The sequence below is a fragment of the Bubalus bubalis genome, chromosome 18 (assembly GCF_019923935.1).
Source record: "Bubalus bubalis isolate 160015118507 breed Murrah chromosome 18, NDDB_SH_1, whole genome shotgun sequence".
In the NCBI taxonomy this organism is placed as follows: Eukaryota; Metazoa; Chordata; class Mammalia; order Artiodactyla; family Bovidae; genus Bubalus; species Bubalus bubalis.
The window spans coordinates 12584457-12604081 of NC_059174.1; the positions used below are offsets into that span (position 1 = coordinate 12584457).

General features: G+C 54.0%; 1 protein-coding gene across 4 annotated transcripts in view; it reads right to left on the bottom strand.

Moving 5' to 3' along the window:
- Positions 1 to 5355: 5355 nt before the first annotated feature.
- FBXO31 (F-box protein 31) overlaps positions 5356 to 19625 on the bottom strand; it is a 36650-nt gene continuing 22380 nt past the window's right edge. For 3 of the 4 annotated variants that reach the window (XM_006046129.4, XM_006046128.4, XM_025268496.3), the window contains 6 exons: positions 16288 to 16455; positions 15655 to 15729; positions 11168 to 11277; positions 10002 to 10155; positions 8762 to 9129; positions 5356 to 7497 (listed from right to left, as the gene is read on the bottom strand). In XM_006046129.4, the coding sequence (XP_006046191.2) occupies positions 7275 to 7497; positions 8762 to 9129; positions 10002 to 10155; positions 11168 to 11277; positions 15655 to 15729; positions 16288 to 16455 (1098 nt within the window). In that variant the 3' untranslated portion in view covers positions 5356 to 7274. Of the gene's footprint in view, positions 7498 to 8761; positions 9130 to 10001; positions 10156 to 11167; positions 11278 to 15654; positions 15730 to 16287; positions 16456 to 17042; positions 17105 to 19625 lie in introns of those variants that run through there. The other variant, XM_025268497.2, reaches the window with a different exon arrangement.

Here is a 19625-nt window from a genome sequence, read left to right on the forward strand (position 1 = left end):
TATGGCTGTCTCATCTCTGCCAACCTTGGATGGCCCTTGGGAGTCCTTGTCATTTCTATTCTCCTGAGCCCACTGGAATATCATAACACAGAAGACAGGTTTATGCCCCACAAGCCCCACAGAAGCACTGGCCCTCACCACTCTTGACACTGTCATTCCATTTCATGTCAAGTGCAACTCATCACCATTTCCACCAAAAATGGCTAAAATTAAAAGGACTGACAGTACCAAGTTTGTAGAGGGTGTGGCAGCAGGAACCCTCACACCTTACACAACAGATAAAACCATGTAGGCAAACTGGCAGTATTTACAATGTCTAAACATGTGAATGACTTCCCTGGTGGCTCAGACGGTAAAGCGTCTGTCTACAATGCAGGAGACCCAGGTTCGAACCCCGGGTTGGGAAGATCCCCTGCAGAAGGAAATGGCAATCCACTCCAGTACTATTGCCTGGAAAATCCCATGGACAGAGGAGCCTGGTAGGCTACAGTCCATGGGGTCGCAAAGAGTCGGACACGACTGAGCGACTTCACTCACTCAAACATGTGAATATCCTGTGACTAAGCAATTCCCCACCCCAGGTAATCACCCAAGATAATAGAGCTTATGTCCACCAGAAGATACCAACAAAAACACACACAGTGCCAGCCCAGCCAGCAGCTGGAGGACAGCCACTTCTCACTCCTTCACACGTATCTGTGTGAGAACAGACATCTGTATCTTTGAGAACATTCCTAAAAAAGCATGTATTGCTGGTAAAGAAAAAAAGTTGTGGTTTGGTTTTGAGGTTCGCTTGTTATTTCAGGATCATCTTGCCTAACTGACCTGTAACAGTTTTCACAAACGTAAATCCTGTTATGGTTAATGGTTAAGTGAAATCATGATTTTCAAATAAAGTCTAAGCTAGAACTGTAATTTTTAAGTTCTCGTGTCCCATGACTTTTGGGTCTCTCTCAGGTTGAACCCAAGCTGCACAGTGGTTCAGGTCAAGATTACACCAGGCGCCGCCACCGTCACAGCCCTGAATACAGGACTCACTTTTTTACCCAGATGAGGGCCCTGTATGATGTGACAGGTGTACACTGGTGACCGGCATGCCGTCAACTCTGCTGCCCCCAACCTTACCCTTTTCCTGTGGGCCCACAGGCTTCATCGTCACCTCACCAACTGTGACACCTAGACTTCTCTCTTCGGCGGCTGTGACAGCAGCGTCTTGGCCTCTCCTCCCTCCTCCACTGTGAGCTCCTGCAGTCTGCTGGGGGGACACAGGACCACTGTCATCCTTCTCTGTCATCGGGGCACTATGAAATGGCACGGCCAGGCCAGGTAGCCAGGCCAGGAGAGTCTTCTCATTTCCAACTGCCTGTGTCACTGTCTCACCCCCACCCCCAAGGTGCCAGGGACCCCATTCTAGCACTCGCCCTGAGATCACCGAAGCATCCTCTAGGAGAGGCCTCCGCACCGTTTCCCCCACACCCATGGCAGCCCGTGGGAGCTTGCCTTCCAATAGAATTGTGGAACTCTGTGAACAGGAGAGACATTCCATGGTGACGCGGCCATCCACCTGGGCTCCCATACCCACACAGACCCACACAAATGCTTTGTTGTTGTTTTTCAGTCACTGTCGTGTCTGACTCTGCGACCCCATGGACTGCAGCACACCAGGCTTCCCTGTCCTTCACTGTCTCCCGGAGTTTGCTCAAACTCACGTCCATTGAGTCGGTGATGCCATCCAACCATCTCATCCTCTGCTGCCCATTTCTCCTCCTGCCCTCAATCTTTCCCAACATCAGGGTCTTTTCCAATGAGTTGGCTCTTCTCATCAGGTGGCCAAAGTATTGGAGCTTCAGCTTCAGCTCAGTCCTTCCAATGAATATTCAGAGTTGATTTCCTTTAGGATTGACTGGTTTGATATTCTTGCTGTCCAAGGGATTCGCAAGAGTCTTCTCCAGCACCAAAGTTTGAAAGCACAAATGCGTTATACATATAAACTATGTCTGTGGCATTAAAACTTCATTGGGGGTGTTAGGGGGAAAACGTGTACAATGGCTCTTTGGAGGGAAATGATAATGAATGAAAGAAGCCAGGTTAAAAGAGCTACATACTAAGTAATTCCATTTATTGGACATTCTAGGAAAGGCCAAACAATAGGGATGGAGAACAGAGGAGTGGTTTAAGAAGGGGCAGCACCAGGGATTTTGAGGAGGATGGAACATTCTATATCCTGACTGTGGTGCCTGTTCACAGCTCTGTGTTGGTAAACTTAAAGACATGTACTTGCACTACAAATTTACATAAATTACATCTCAAAGAACCTAGCCAAGAAATAAAAAAGGACAGCCCAACCATTCCCACAATAGTGTCAAGCTACCAGCCCTCCTTCCCCCAAGTTTCCTCTCCCAGAAAGGAGCCTGAGAGGCAGCCTTCCATCACTTAAAGGGATTTTCAAGTCAAAGTGGGGGGAAAGGTCTGAAAACTTTACCCTAGAGGCATGTCTTCGTTGATTTCACCTTGCTGGCTGCGGTCATGCAGCATGCAGTGACCCGAAGGGCCCACTAGAGTGGGGGCTATAAAGGGACCTGGTCACAGGGAGCAAAAGCCCCCAGGCCTGGCAAAGCAGCCCCCTGCAGTGGGTAAGGGTGAGCACGCTGCCTTCGGGGATGGGAAACGAAGCGACGCCCCAGATGGAGGGCAGAACTCAGCCTCAACCCTTCTCAGGAATCCAGGCCCAGCTGGATGGGAACGTGATGTAGTTTTACTTTCTGTACACTATTTGAATTTTTCACAAGGATATTACTCTTGTAAACAGGTGAAAATCATACATAAATGAGCTCCTCGGCTGTCTATTCAGCCACTGAGCACATCCCTGCCCTTATCTATCCCACCCTTCGGTTCTCAAAAATGGCAACTTAGACTTCAGACTAGGAGAACCCACTGCAGCCCTACCCTTGGGGAGAGGGTACAGGTCCCAGACCAAACAGAGGGATCCAGGGGCCTACCGTTGTCTGGGTTCCCAAGGGCCACTCGCCACCCACTCTATTCCATAACTGGGAAAATCACAACTATCCAGACCGGGTATGAGAAGCACAGGCCCCTGGGGAGGCCCCACCCCCGCACTGGTGACCCAGTCCTCTCTGTCGACCAGCAACCACTCTCCTGTGATTGGCCCCTGCCCACATCCAGAGCCCATGTCACTTAGGGCTCCAGGCTCCATCTGAATCATAACCCGAAAGAAACAAATTACAAAGCACACAAGATTTCAAAAGCTGCTTTATGGAGAAACAGCACCCCAAGGTTGTCGAGTCCAGGTCACAGGTCAGACCTTCCTAGGGTCCTGACCCTGCCCCACCCAGCAAGCCCGAGCAGATGCCTGAGAGTGATCACAGCGTCCATCTCAACTGCTGTCTTCATCACTCGGGAGGTGGGGTTTCAAGATCAAACAGGATGAATGTTTTTCTTCTCCAAGCGGGCTTCATGATCTCAAACCACAACCAAAATTAGAATTAGGCTAAAAAAAAAAAAAAGCAAAGGGTTCTCATCCCTTTGCGTGTTCCGGCAGGTCTCCCTGCAAGCGCAGAAAGGACCCAGAAGAAAGCTACTTTGCTGCTGGACCCTCAGGTGTCACTGCTGGTGACCCTGGGCCCCGGAAGGCTGGCCTGCCGGCCGCTGAGCTATAAATGACACAGCACTCCATGTGGTTCCCATTCACAGTATCAGGCAAACTGACGGCATGTGGCTTTCTTCTCTGTCTAAATAGTTCTGAGAACGTACAAAGTACACTGCAGATCTTCTCCCCAAAGTGAAGACAGAGAAGTTATCCTGTTAACACTGGGATGGACTCTGTGAATTGAGGCATCTTACCCTCAAGGTAGGTGAGGGTTACCTGAGAACACTCACATAAGGATTCTTAAAGTTAAAGCATGAAAGTATCCAGGAGAACACAGCTACTGAGTCACAGGTGCTCCTGGTCCACACTTGAGATACCACAGTCGCAAGGAACTCGGGGAATTCCCCAAATGACAACGGGCTGAGCAGGTTTCTGACCCACTCCGGCTTGGCTCACAAGCACTAAAAAGACCTCTCAGTGGCAGTGGGAGAAAGCCCAGGCAACCTGAAAAGTGAAGGCAGTCCTGAAGTGTCAGACAAGAGGGCGGCTGGCTGAGGGAGGGATCTGGCTGTCTGGGAACAACTCCAAGTTGTCAGTGAGAAAGGCAGGACAGCTTCACCCCTGAGCTTGTTCTGCAGGCAGTGGGAATGTAGCTAGTTAGACGACCGTATGCTTTCCCACCCTCCTCATCGGCCAGGGACACAGGTACCCTGCACGGAGCGGGGACACCAGGCCTGGTGTCAGGGCCGGAGGGGACAAGGGGAGGAGCCAGGCAGCGGCAGCCTGGAGCACCAGCCACAGTGAGCTGGACTGTCCCAGAGGGGCCAGGGCAAGGCTAGGAAGGGAGGTTCCAGTCTGAACTGACAGAGGAAGAAGATTGAAACCCTCCCACCACAATGCCCCTAAACCTGTTCTCACCCAGTATTAGATGCTGGAGCTCTGAGCTCCGGGAGGCACGGGGGGAGGGTGAGGAACAGATCTGGGTATAGTGCCAGGCCTACATCACGAAGCCAAAAAAATAAGGGCGTTTGACACAGCCTCACACCAAACACCTCCAGCCCCAACATGAAGAATCCCCATGACCTGTGTCTGAAATCTCCAATCACGTTTCTAATCAACTCCCAGAGCGTGGAGCCCTCCAGGTATGCAGAGAGGTATCCCTCCACCCCATACCCAACCTCACGGCAGCAAAAGTGGCAGTGAAGGTGATGCCCACCGTGGGGAACATCCAAAGACCGCCCGAGGTCCACCTGCCACCCCCAGATCAAGCCCCACAGGAGCATGGCCAGCCCCTAACCTGGGTCATGAGAGATCCCCATTGGAACCGGCTTTATCAAAAGCCTCGGACAACACCCTCTGCCTTTTTGAATCCTTGCCTACAGTGAGTTAACTGGTTGGAAGTTCCCCTCCTGGGCCGGTTGACCATCCACCATGAGGGGGAGCGGCCGGTACTGCGTCTGTGCACAGAACTGCCACTGTCTGCGCACCTCACCTACAGAACTGGAAACTGGGGCTTCCAGAACTGGAAACTAAGTACAGTTGGGAGACTAGGAGCCCTCTGGGCAGATGACAAGCCCACGCCCTTCACTCCTACTGCCCTGCCCAGCGACACCCAGGCCGCTGCCACCCACAGGCCCCACCTGACACCCGAGACGGAGGCCAACGTGAATGCGGCCAGCAGCCCAAGGTTATTTCAGTCACTGTTAGTGGCAACCATGCGTAGGCCAGACACTAGAGGCAGGATAGCATTTAGTTTGGGATTGGTTTTTAATCAGAAATGCTCATCTTTACAATGCTGGGGGCCTCAGACGGAGACAGTCCCTTAGCTCTGGGTAAAACACGCATTTTCTTGATTTTATTTAAACAGTGGTGAAACCTAGAGAGGAACAGCCTAGCGCCCAGCTGTCCTCCGTTTTCACTGTCCTCAAGGCTTTGTGGCTGCACCATCAGGGACAGCCACGCTTGGCACAAGAGAAGAACAGCCGCGCTGTGAGATGGGGGAGGGCAACAGGCTTTGAGGCTCAGTCCTGCGAGAGATACAGGAACTGAAACCACGTCCCTACCCGACTGTGGGTCCTGCTGGAAGGATCTGGGAGGTGTGAGGTGGTGTCACTGATGAGACTCGGCTGACAGTGCCCGGCGATGGCCCAGGGCAGACCCCACAGAGTCCTGGTCCTGGGAGGGTTAGTTTGCATTTCAGGGCCATGCCCAGAGCTTGTTGCTTCTGGGCAGCAAAGGAAGGAAGGCCCAAGTAGCCAAATGGACTGAAGCGGGGACTGAAGTTATTTGAGAAAAGGGCCAGTCAGGAAGAATTCTACCAGGAAACACAGGACACGTTTCATGGGGCACCTCAGGTTGGGCTCTACGTGAAGGCACCACAGAGCTGCCCCCTCCCTGGGGCGCCCAGAGTGAGGGCTCAGCACAGTCCACCCAATGAGGACAAGAAGCTGGGTTGCAACAGAGTCCATCCACCCCGGGGAGCCACCGGCCCTGGCAGGCAGGTGTGGTGATGCTCTGCGGGCTGGAGGGAGGGCTGAACATAACTCCGGCAGGTCTGTGCCCAGGCACACAGGGCTCCGTTCTTCAGGGGATGGCAAGATCAGGCCTCGTGGGGGTTCCCAAATGCAGGGGTCAACAAGACAATGGGGACAGCGCCAGCAGAAGGGTTAGCGCCCGGGTTCTCCACGCTGGAGGGGCCTGGTCCCCTGACACTTCCAGAAAGCTGCCCTCTCCCCTGCAGAGGGGCGTCAAACACCCAGCACGACCCCTCCCGATGTTCCGCCCCTTTCAAGAGTGGCATCTCGCAAACCACACAGGGGAGCAGACGTGGGTCATCTCCGAGGGGCCCTGTCCTGGTTCTGAGACCGGCAGCTGCAACTCACGGTCTCACACCCGTGAGTGTGGGGTGGGGGAGCAGGGAGGGCGCTCAGTGACTGCCTGTAGGAACAGCTACAGCACAGGTCTCGGTTCTAAACCTGAGAGAGGCCAGGCAGGCACCTTGTGCTGCGGGGAGCAGGGCCGGGTGGTGCTGGACCAGGGCCACCGAGCTGCCGGACGGCCTGCAGTGGGCATCTCCTCATGACCCGTATCACCGGCCCCATTCACTGATCTTGGAAACTGAGATCGGAGTGACGTGCACTTGTCCCAAATCCAAGCGGATAGGTGGAGAAGTGGGTCTCGAGCCCCACCCCGTCTCCCCGGAGCTCCTATTCTGCACACAGCACCCCCACCCGCCCAGGCTGCGTGGAAGCCACCATGGCCCTCCGGCTTGCTCCCCGCAGAGGGGATGGTGGAGCCAACATGCCTCCCCCAGGACTCCTTCCATGAGCTGGAGGCAGCAGACCCCCATGCATGCGGAGTGACCCTCCCTGGGGGAGGACTGTGTTCTCCCTAGAAAACGGCCAGTCTCTCCAGTTCAGTCCCTACACACCCCGCGGCCCATCCTCCAGGTCCGTTTGTTCTGGTTCTGTTGTTTTTTTCAAGACATGCTCAGCCCTCCTTTTGCTACTGGCAGATATGCAGGTGTGCGGTGTGCTCCGTGGAAAGCATCTGGGCGGCCGCGCCGAGGCTCCTGCGAGCAGGGGGGTGTCAGGTGTTGGCCGAGTCCCCCAGAGCGCATGCTGCTACCCTCCCAGCCCTGAGCCGCCCTCTGTGGGGAGGCGGACCGTCAGGAGGTGAGGGACTGGATGTTCTTGAGCATCTCCTCGAAGGCCTGTGGGGACGGGGCGTCTGCATTCCGGAAAGCGGCCTGGACCCTGCTGTACAGGCTGAAGGACTTCAGCTCCAGCCAGATGAACCCGAAGCGGTCCTCGTCAAATAAGACAAAGACCCCAGGGGTGCGCTCAGGGCTGGTGAAGCCGTGGCCGGCGATGAGGCCGGTGCCGTAGAAACTGAACAAAAATAAAGAGTGTGGGGAGAGAGGGTGAGCAGGGCCCTTGAAGACACGCGGTGGCCCCAGCCCATCACTTTGTGGTCCGGGACATTCTGGAACACCCCTCCCCCAGAGATCCCACATGGGCTACGTCCACCATCCTCCAGCAGTGGGCAATATGCGGGGTCCGGCTAGTGGGCTCCGCACCTTCCGGGAGGCTGGCGTTCACTTACAGGGCGTGAGCAGGCCTGCTGCTTCGCCCCAGATGGCTGGGCTCACCCCGCCAACCGCGACTCTCTACCAACTCACCCAACGAAAGGATGAGGGTCTCAGGCAGCTCCCCCTCGTATTGCTGCCCCAAAGTGCACATCTTCATGGCACAGACCCAGGCAACAGAAACCTCAGTTCCCAGGATAGTCATGTGCACGTGTGAACAACTCAAATGTAGTCAATGACTTATCTGCACATAAAAGCAAAACTTGCAAATACCCGTTACAGCCACGTTTGGAGACTCGGGCTCTAATGCACTTATGTCTTTCTTGCAAAGAACTCAGTGTTTCTGACAGATGACAAGGAGTTGGGACTGGCCTGACCCTCCCGGTGTGTGGAATAATGCCTAGGACCCCACCTCTGCCTACCACACTGAGGCTTTGCTAGGCGGGAGGGGACTGCAGCCCTGTGCCTGAGGGCCCGCGGCTCGGATGGCTCCTGGGCACCAAGCTTGGACACATAAAAACGTGTGCTGCACAGGCTCTGCAGCTGGGCCAGGGAACGCACGCACCCCTCCCAGCCGGGCCCCTAACATCCAGCTTGGGGTGGAGACCTTCTGGTGACATAGCGGGGGCTGGACCAGAGCTTCCAGGCCAGCTCTGCCCGAAGGCTCTAAGCTGGCCTTGAGATGCTGCAAGTTGTCAAGTTTCCCAGGGATGAGACATCTGTCTCCTTTATGACTTTCAAAAATTCACAGCAGGTGAAGTTACACTGGAACGCTATCGTGTACACCTCCCTCTGGAAAACCCATATTCAGCCTCTTTTATCACAACAGTATTAACATGAAGAGGATATAATAGATTTTGTCTGTCAAGTCCGCACCAATGCCTAAATCCCTTTTGGGGAGCTCGGCGTGGGGCCCAGGGAGTAGCACTGGCCACCCAGGACCTGAACACGTGGGCAGAGCTTCCCACGGTGCAATGCTCCCCACTCCGTGTGGAGTTGGCCCCACCCCAGGCTGCCTCTGTGCTGGTCTGGCAAGGGACCCCGGAAGCCCACGCCCCGATCCTTACCACATCCTGCAGGTCCGGGGATAGTCCTCATTCCTCGAGCTCACGCCCACTGGCAACACGAACGGCTGCCCCGACTGGGCAGGTGGCTCAGCCACGGCCACGGCCCCTCCATCCCCAGGTGCCTGGGCCGGCTCGGCGGGCGGCTCCTCGTGGGGCTGGGGGCTCTGCTGGCCGAGGCCCTCAGCGTCCTCAGGCCCGCCTTCCTGCTCCTGCTCCTGCTCCTGCTCCTTGCGCACCTGCTCGCGCACCTCCAGGACAACGCGGGAGAGCTCGTTGAAGTCGTGCAGGCTCTCAGCATCAGGCAGCTGGATGCGGTGCCTGAGGTCAATCTCTACCGTCTGCTGCCCAGCAGGGATGTTGGGGTCGCCCTGTGGAGCCAGTGTGCAGCCGTCAGCAGGCTCAGAGACCGCGCTGAGCTTCCAGCCCCAGTCCTGCCTCCGGCCGAGGGCGCTTGCTGAGCCTTTCCACTGGTTTGGCAGTGACCCCTTACCAGTCGGAATATCTGATACGTCCTTAAAAAGAAAAACAGTGCCCAGAGCAGGCAGCCTCCTGTGAAAGGCCTTTGAGGACAGGGAATGACAGTACCACAGGTGACCCTGGGAGGGCCCATAGGCACCCCTACACCAAAGACCTTGGGTGGGAGCCACCCTATGTTGACAGCTGAAGCAATGGAGCCTCAAGAGGTCTGTGAACCCTCCCCGGTCAGGCAGGGCCAGCCGGAAATGCCAGCCCAGACTGTGTGCCTGGAACAGGAGACAAGGGGCCCTTCGGCCAGGGCCCCCACTCAGCTCAGCAGCCCTCCAGGCATGTTCCTGAGCTGCTGAGGCCCAGACAGGCTGTGGGGGCCCAAGTGCTAAAGCAGAGGGTCACCCAGGGAACTCCTGGAGCCCCACACCCGGCCTACCCCCATTAAGTCAGAACCTCTGGGGTGGGGCCAGCATCAGGGTTTTCTCTGCCTCCCCAGGAATCCTGGGGTGTGGCCAGAGCCAAGGGCTGTGCAGGGAAGGCTGCCTTGGAAATGTTCAGAATTCCCAGGGGATCATGTGAAAGGTGGGCCCTGAATCAGCAGGTCGGGGTGGGGCCCGAGATGTCAAGTTCCCGGCAAGCCCCCTGGGGAAGTGCTGCCACAGTCTGGGGCCTGCTCTGAGTAGCTGGGGCGCAGCCAGAGCCGCCCTACACCAGGATTATGTGATTGCATACATGTGGTGCTGGGCCCGGCAGGGTGGCCCCCGGGACCCACCGTGATCTTCGTGCCCCTGGCATGTTTCCCGTGGAAGCTGAGCATGACAATCTCCAGGCCGTGGCTGCCATAGGTGCCCTTGAAGAGGCCCGGCCTGATGAGGTCATCCGGGCGGCTGGGTGGGAGGTAGATGCGGCGGTAGGTCAGGCAGTTGCTGCAGGACAGGGGGTGTGGGGGGAGGAAAGGGCAGCGTGAGAGCACGACTGGCACAGCCCATGGGCGCGGGGGTAGAACACGGGGCTCACGCTGTGCTGCACAGGGCAGGCCGCGTTAGGTTCCCCCCAAGGCCAGTGGGAGCAGGGGCACCCCTCCTTCCTGAGCTCCACTCACCCCAATGCATGGGTGCCCACACACCTCACACCTTCTCCAGCACTCAGGGTGGGGACTCCTGAGGCTGCCAAGGGGCCAAACAGAGGCAGCAGGAGAGGGTCTGAGGGCAGAGAGCATGACAGCGAACGGGGGCTAAGAGGCTGCCCAGGTGGGCATGGGAAAGGGAACATGAGGCTCTAACACACAGGCCAGGCCTGTGAGAACACAGCTGGTGGGTGATGGGGGTCAGACAGGCAGAAAATGGACACCAAGGTAGGTCAGGAGACAGGGCCTCTGGCCATAGTACCCAGAGAGAGCAGGACTGTACTCAAAGTACCATAGGGACCATGTTCACAGTACCCAGAAGAGAGGGACTGCATTCACAGCACCCAGAAGAGAGGCACTGCATTCACAGCACCCAGAGGGACTGTGTTCACAGCACCCAGAAGAAGCACTGCATTCACAGCACCCAGAGGGACTGTGTTCATAGCACCCAGAAGAGAGGCACTGCACTCACAGCACCCAGAGGGACTGTGTTAACAGCACCCAGATGAAGCACTGCATTCACAGCACCCAGAGGGACTGTGTTCATAGCACCCAGAAGAGAGGCACTCCATTCACAGCACCCAGAAGAGAGGCACTGCATTCACAGCACCCAGAGAGACTGTGTTCACAGAACCCAGAAGAGGCACTGTGTTCACAGCACCCAGAGGGACTGTGTTCACAGCACCCAGAAGAGAGGCACTGTGTTCATAGCACCCAGAAGGATTGTGTTCATAGCACCCAGAAGAGAGGGACTGTGCACACAGCACATGGGAGGGAGAGACTGCCTGCCCCCAGCCAGGGGCTGCACTCACTCGTACTGACTGGTGTAGATGAACTTCATCAGGATGAGCTCCTGCATGTGCTCGTGGAAAATGTCCTCCAGCGTCCGGCCCCACTCCTCCCTTAGCCACGTGCGGAATTCCTTCCAAGAGAACACAGGTCACAAAACCACCCAGACACAAGGGTGCGGAGAGGCTGCCTGCTGTGATGGTGCGTGGACAGCATGAAGACGCAAGCTGGGCAGGAGGGACGGGACTGTGTGCATTCGTTCTTCCAGCTCCCAGCCTCCCTTCCTGTTGAGGAGCCTGGGGCTCTGGTCCCCACTTTCCCAACTTCAACAGGAAGGACACTTAGGGACCATGGGCGTCCTTTGTGGAGGCTGGGGCCACAGCGCTGTCAAGAGTGCCTGGGAGGCAACTGTATGAGCCTTGCTTCCGCGCCAGACGGCAGCATGTACACTGAGCCTGGTTGTCGGGCCTCTGGGGGAGCAGGCACATCGGACCCCTGTGCTGGCCACGTCTGCTTTCTGCAGCCCCCAGTGAGTACAGGACAGGGATGGGCAGGGTGGAGGGTGTGGGTGGACTTTCCTTTTTAAAACCTGTCTTCCTAGTTATGTTCAGTAAGTATATTTGTAAAAAGAAAGCTTTTTAAACAGTGCATCCACGAAGCCCCATAATTCATTATGGCATCAAGCTATGCGAAGGATATTTAGCACTTCATTGTTTCGTTCTGTACATTCAACATAGCTAATCCACAGCTACGTGTTCCTAACTCAGTACAGTGTTTCCAGTGACTATCTAGAATTAGCTCTACAAACACAAGCAAAAACAATTTACTAAAAAAAAAAAAAAAAAAAAAAGGCTACTATCTGTCAACTGCTTTAATATGTTACTGCTCATACCCTGGCAAAGAATAGAAATTACTAGTGACTGAAATAAACAACTGTTAGACATACAAGGTCAACAAATAACAATTAACTGAATTTTTTATATACTAACAGAACAAAATTGGAAAATGAAAGTTTTAAAATCCTATTTACAACAGCCTCAAAAAACACACAGACTTAGGAATAAATACACAAAGCATGGGTGATAGTTCTACTCTGAAAACCCCAAGATGCTGCTGAAAGGGGGTGAAGAGGCCCACAGGTCAGAGACACCTGTGGACCAAAAGATTCAGTATTAGGTCAGCAACTGTCTCACACTGACCTACAGACTCAACACCAGGCCAGCCGTAATCCCATCAGATTCTCTGGAGAAACTGCTGAGCTGATTCTGAAACCCCTTTGGAACATCCAGAGCAACCTTGCAAAAGAACAAGGCTAGAGGATGCACGCTAACGTGGCTGACTCACTGCAAAGCGACAGTAACCGAGACGGCGGCTGAGCGTGAGGTCAGAGCTAGGGAGAGACCTGGAGGGAGTTCGCTGGTGGCCTCATGGTTAGGACTCTGGGTTTTCACTGCCATGGACCAGGTTCAGTCTCTGGTCAGGGAACAGAGACACTGCAAGACATGTGGTACTGCCAAAAAAAAAAGACAGAGCCTAGAAACACCCACATGTGTCTCAGGAATGGACTTTCAACCACAGCATCCAAGCCACCCAACAGGGAAAAAGTCTTTCTTTTCCACAAATGGGGCACAAACCAACAACCACAGGGAACAAAGAAGCGATCCCCGCCACATACAGTAACCATTCAAGACAGGTCACAGACCGAAACGTAACGTGAAGCTACCAAACTCCTAAAAACAATCACAGAGAGAAACACACTGTCTTTGCAGTCTGGGGGTGAAACAATAACCACAAAAGAAAAAACCTCACAGGTTAGACTTCATCAAAATCAAAACCTCCCACTTACGTGGCTGAACTCATGGAGGAAAGGCCCTTAAAAAAAAATCAAATAGAGAAATACCAGATGAAGATGGAGGTGAGGGAATGCAGCGAGCCAGGATTTCAGTGCTGTCACGGCACATAATCAGACTTGAGCTGAGAGCCAAGAAACTGGCTTGTGAACCGTCATAATCTTATTTCCTTCGCATGAGGTCAGTCATTAGGAATACCAACCAGACCCAATTACTCAGAACAGATACGCTCACTATGAAATTATCTCATCAGATATGTATCCACAAGGAAAAACACAGGGGCAGAAAACATACCAGACAAGAAGTCCATTACAGATCCAGGGCTGGTTCACCATGGCCAACACCCCACCACCATCGCCTCGTTCTGCACAGCAGCCTAGGAGCTGGGTGCTAACACCTTCCCTGGTCCACAGAACTTTCCAGAGCCACACAGCTAGCAGGTGACAGAATTAAAGCTAATAACCCAAGGCCACATGCTCACCGGTCTCATCTCTGCCACAGCCAATCAGGGCTGGCAGGAGTGCAGCAGGGCAGAGGGCCCCACGCACCATGGTGGGCTGTAAACAGGAACCAGCGAACTGACAGCGTGGGAACACAATCTGAAGCACAATCTGGAGGACCTTCAGGGCCTTTTATACAATTCCACTTTTGCAGAGTCCATGCAGCAGTCACAAAAATAATGCCCAGCATCTCTCTTAGGCGGCTCCAATCAGGCCTGCCTCTAAGCCATTGACCACTCAATGCTCCAAATCACCCGCGACTACAGGCAATCTCAGGGCCCCGTTTTATAGACAAGGGCTGAGGCTCCCAGAGGGCAGGTCACTCGAGCATGTGGTCAAAGGATGACAGGGGAACAGCTGAGCACAAACCCCATGTCCAACTGCAGGACAGTCACACGCCTACGGTTGTTACACCAAAGCAAGATGATGGATGGAATGTTGCATAAAAACTAAAGTCTGCAGAGACATCCCTGGCCATCTGGTGGTTAAGACTCTGTGCTTCCAAAGCAAGGGGGATGGGTTCAATCCCTGGTCAAGGAAGGAAGATCCCGCGATTGATGCAGCACGGCCAAAAAAAGAAAAGTTTGTATATAATATTAATGAGACTGGGAAATGTTTCTGGAATACCAGTTAAGCTAAAAAACAAAAAAGAAAAAAACAGAAAAACTATCTAAATTAGATAGACCACAGTGACACCACAAAGGCCAAGGGAAACAAGGGATGATGGAGAGTGGACTTGCGGAGGCCACCCTGGTGGGGCCGTCTCAGCACTCTTCTCCCTCTGGATTCTGAGCATTCTGCATCTGATGGTGACAGTTCAGGAAGCATCATTTTGGGAAGGCGGTGAGAAAGTATATAAGACAAAGGAAAGCAAAATAAAAGCAACTGTGTGCAACTCAGAGTGTCCAGCACCACAGGCTTTCTGCACGCCGTGGGTGGGACCCGCCACCCTCTCCTCCCTTTCCCATCCATGCTCCTCCTCACAGCTCCCCCCAACCCCCGACTTCCAGAAGCCTCAGGCCGCGGGGTCTGGACAGATGGGGATGGGTATGGTGGCTCAGCCACGCCATCCCACCCAGGAAGAAAGCAGGCACCATCCGCAGTGGGAGTTAGACAACAGGCACACAGCTGGGGTCTGGGCAGACAAAGCCCTGCACTGCCCTTGGGGACCCCAGAGATGAGGCTGCAGCTTCAGGAGGGACAGGTAAGGAGCAAGCGCAACACCCCAGTCCCAAGAGGGGCCAAGACAGTCTGGACGTGGCCTTGGAAGTGGCACAAAGCTGGTAGGTAACCCAGAGCGTGGGGAGGTAGAGGTGGGGGCGGGGTTTTGGCAAGCCTCAGGATGCAGTTTATGCAGAGCAGGCTTTGGGCATTGATGAGGGCAGAGAAGGGCTGGGGTGGGGCTTCCTCCTGAGCAGAGGGAGGGGTGAGAGCCAGCAGGGCCTGCAGGGGCCGGGGGCTCAGAGTCAAGGACAGGTCTCCACCTGGAGACAGTGATAAGTTTACCCTCCTGCCCTCTGAGGCCACCAGGAGTCCTCTATTCCCTTGGGAAGCACCACTGTGGTCCAGAATTTTACGTGATTATCAACCATCAGAGCACAGGGTGGCTCAGGCTTTCATCTTATCTTCAGAGCCATCATGATTCCTCTCCCCCTGGAGCCTGAAGCCACTCTCTAGGTCGGCAAGACTCAGCTAAGAGTGGGGATGTCTCAGCTGACATGTGAATCCACAGAAGAACACCATCCTCTAACTCCCTACTTGGAGGGAGAGACAGAGGTGGAGAGGTAGAGCACAAGGAGCCAGCAGAGAGACCCCGGGCAGCTGAGGCGGGCAGAGTGACCGTGGGCCAGATGGCGAGCTCCCCACCCCAGGACTCGGGTGGACCCCCCAGCACCTCAGGCAGCCCAGCCTCTGGCTCTAAGGGGTTCGCCCTGATAAAGCCTCTGGTCTCCCTGCAACTCACACCTGCAATGAGACCCCGCAGCCCTCGGGCCTCTTGTCAAAGGGGCGATGGAGAAGCAGTCAGAGAACCACTTCTACTCGGCGTGTTTATCCTCAGCCCGGCACACACATCCACACCATGAGGATGAGCCTGGGAGGCGGCCTCCCTTCACATGTCCACCCTCATGTCACTCCCCGGGACAGCAGAGTCGGCCTCACCTCCTGCCGCCCGCCAGACATCCTGTGGTGGTCCGTCTGGTTGCACTTGGTGGAGAACTCGTCCTTCTTCACGATCTTGAGTGTCCATAAGACGGAGAGAGGGTCACCAGTGAGCCCCGGCGGCCCCATCAGAGCAGGGGTGCACCAGGCCCTCCCGCTCCCATGCCCCCCATCATCCAGGGGCCCCAGAGGCCGCCAGATGGTGGGTGGTCCTAGAAGGGCACTGGGGACCCCCTGAGCGCAGGCGGCATCGCTGCTCCCAGGGGGTGTCCTCGAGCCGCACTCTCCTACTGAGGCAGCAAGGATGCCCGCTCGCTAACTCGCTCGCGGGTGGCTATCTGCCAGGCCCACACCCAAGAGTAAAATGTCTTATTCCAAGCAGACACCCTTCCAAAGGAGGAGAAAAGAACCTCGCTTAGAAGGACACATGGTTCTAAGTGGAGGCAGAAGCCGGGACAGCTCCAGCCAGTGAATCTCTGAAGCAGGGTAGCAGCATCAACAGCACCCAGAAGGACTGGGCCAAGCCTGAATCCCCACTCCTGCTGACCAGCGCAGGTTGGGGGTGCTGCTGGGAAGACCCTGGCAGGCAGCTGGCACTGGGCCCCGGGGAGCAGCAAGGAGCCCTGGCCTCACCTGGACATGGCCGTTGTGGGGCCCTCTGTGGCCGTACATGCACTCCACCGTGGCCGACTTCCTCTCCATCAGGTGGATTCGGAACAGGGGCTTGAACCGCATGGGGTCATCCACGTGAGGGTCGTGGGGAGGCAGGTACATCCAGCCAATGATGAACAAGCCATCCACCTGCACGCAGGTCCACACAAGGGTGAGGGTCGGGGTTGGGTGAGGCACAGTATCCCCACCCTAACCCCCCTTATGACTATACAGTGGAAGTGAGAAATAGATTTAAGGGACTAGATCTGATAGAGTGCCTGATGAACTATGGACTGAGGTTCGTGACATTGTATAGGAGACAGGGAGCAAGACCATCCCCATGGAAAAGAAATGCAAAAAAGCAAAATGGCTGTCTGGAGAGGCCTTACAAATAGCTGTGAAAAGAAGAGAAGCGAAAAGCAAAGGAGCAAAGGAAAGATATAAGCATCTGAATGCAGAGTTCCAAAGAATAGCAAGGAGAGATAAGAAAGCCTTCCTCAGCGATCAATGCAAAGAAATAGAGGAAAACAACAGAATGGGAAAGACTAGAGATCTCTTCAAGAAAATTAGAGATACCAAGGGGACATTTCATGCAAAGATGGGCTCGATAAAGGACAGAAATGGTATGCACCTAATAGAAACAGAAGATATTAAGAAGAGGTGGCAAGAATACACAGAAGAACTGTACAAAAAAAGATCTTCATGACCAAGATAATCACGATGGTATGATCACTCACCTAGAGCCAGACATCCTGGAATGTGAAGTCAAGTGGGCCTTAGAAAGCATCACTACGAACAAAGCTTGTGGAGGTGATGGAATTCCAGTTGAGTTCTTTCAAATCCTGAAAGATGATGCTGTGAAAGTGCTGCACTCAATATGCCAGCAAATTTGGAAACCTCAGCAGTGGCCACAGGACTGGAAAAGGGCAGTTTTCATTCCAATCCCAAAGAAAGGCAATGCTAAAGAATGCTCAAACTACTGCAGAATTGCACTCATCTCACACACTAGTAAAGTAATGCTCAAAATTCTCCAAGCCAGGCTTCAGCAATACATGGACTGTGAACTTTCATATGTTCAAGCTGGTTTTAGAAAAGGCAGAGGAACCAGAGATCAAATTGCCAACATCTGCTGGATCATCGAAAAAGCAAGAGAGTTCTATAAAAACATCTATTTCTGCTTTATTGACTATGCCAAAGCCTTTGACTGTGTGGATCACAAGAAACTGTGGAAAATTCTGAAAGAGATGGGAATACCAGACCACCTGACCTGCCTCTTGAGAAACCTATATGCAGGTCAGGAAGCAACAGTGAGAACTGGACATGGAACAACAGACTGGTTCCAAATAGGAAAAGGAGTACATCAAGGCTGTATACTGTCACCCTGCTTATTTAACTTATATGCAGAGTACATCATGAGAAACACTGGGCTGGAAGAAGCACAAGCTGGAATCAAGATTGCCGGGAGAAATATCAATAACCTCAGAGATGCAGATGACACCACCCTTATGGCAGAAAGTGAAGAGGAACTAAAAAGCCTCTTGATGAAAGTGAAAGAGGAGAGTGAAAAAGTTGGCTTAGAGCTCAACATTCAGAAAACGAAGATCATGGCATCTGGTCCCATCACTTCATGGGAAACAGATGGGGAAACAGTGGAAACCGTGTCAGACTTTATTTCTGGGGGCTCCAAAATCACTGCAGATGGTGACTGCAGCCATGAAATTAAAAGATGCTTACTTCTTCGAAGAAAAGTTATGACCAACCTAGATAGCATATTGAAAACCAGAGACATTACTTTGCCAACAAAGGTCTGTCTAGTCAAGGCTATGGTTTTTCCAGTGGTCATGTATGGATGTGAGAGTTGGACTGTGAAGAAAGCTGAGTGCCGAAGAATTGATGCTTTTGAACTGTGATGTTGGAGAAGACTCTTGAGAGTCCCTTGGACTGCAAGGAGATCCAACCAGTCCATTCTAAAGGAGATCAGCCCTGGGTGTTCTTTGGAAGGAATGATGCTAAAGCTGAAACTCTAGTACTCTGGCCACCTCATGCGAAGAGTTGACTCGTTGGAAAGGACTCTGATGCTGGGAGGGATTGGGGGCAGGAAGAAAAGGGAACGACAGAGGATGAGATGGCTGGATGGCATCACCGACTCGATGGACGTGAGTTTGACTGAACTCCGGGAGATGGTGATGGACAGGGAGGCCTGGAGTGCTGCGATTCATGGGTTGCAGAGTCGGACACGACTGAGCAACTGAACTGAAACCCCCCCAACAGTGAGGACCAGCCACATCCACATCCCAGTCCTGCAGGGACCCAGAGCAGCAGGACGAGCACGGTCTCTCCCGCCATTAATTAATTATTAATTAAATAACTAATTTAAGTAGTTTATCCAACATGAAACGTGGTAGCTAAAGCTGGTAACACTGTTACATCATTGAAATATGCTGAGAAACAGAAATCACAGTTCTCCCCACCCCTCGTAAAGGGATCAAACTGTGAGGTGATGGGTACCTTGACTAACTAGAAGGGGGACTCCTTCCACGATGTTACTTGTGCCTCAAATCGCCACAAGGTACGCTTTACAGACCTCACAGTTTTGGTAACTATACTAAACCAAGCTGAAAAAATTAGCTAATTTTTCAATAGAAAATACAGCAGTAAGACCTGGATCCAAGCAAGCTACTGAGAGAGAGCATCCAGCTCTGAAGTGGGCACGGGGGGCGGGGCAAGGGAAGAAGCCCAAAGACACAGGAAAGAAGCAGGAGTGATTCAGAGAGCGACCCCCAACAGGGCAGCAGACTCGAGAAGGAACGGGCGCTGCTCTTGCCAGGGGAGACTCGGGAGCCAAGACCAACGCGCGACAGGAGGCCCTGGCTTAGATCCTGAGGCGGATGAGCCAGCAGCTGAGGGTGGTTCTGAGATGCATGGGGAGCCTCAAGTGTGGATGGGGCCTCAGGGGACCCGGGGACCAGTGCTGCTGTGGTGAGCTGTGGTCAGAACCTCACGTGTGTGGGTACTGGAGTTAGAGACCCACGCTGAAGCACAAACACGGACTGTCAGGAGCCTGGGGCTTGCATTAAAATACTGAAAAGAAAAGGCAAAGGGGCCGTGAATTTGGCACCAGGCAGCTGCCAGGAGGCGGGCATGTGGGCGTCACCCTGCCACCCTGTGTGTGTTTAGAGTGCCACACGATAAAAGTGGTGACGGGGATAAAGGAAGGGACAGTCCCCGGGCACCACACTCAGCAAGCGCGCGTTCTCGTGGAGGGCGGGGGTGCCTCTGCCACCCACACGGTGGCCCCCCAGCCAGTCCTGCCTCCCCGG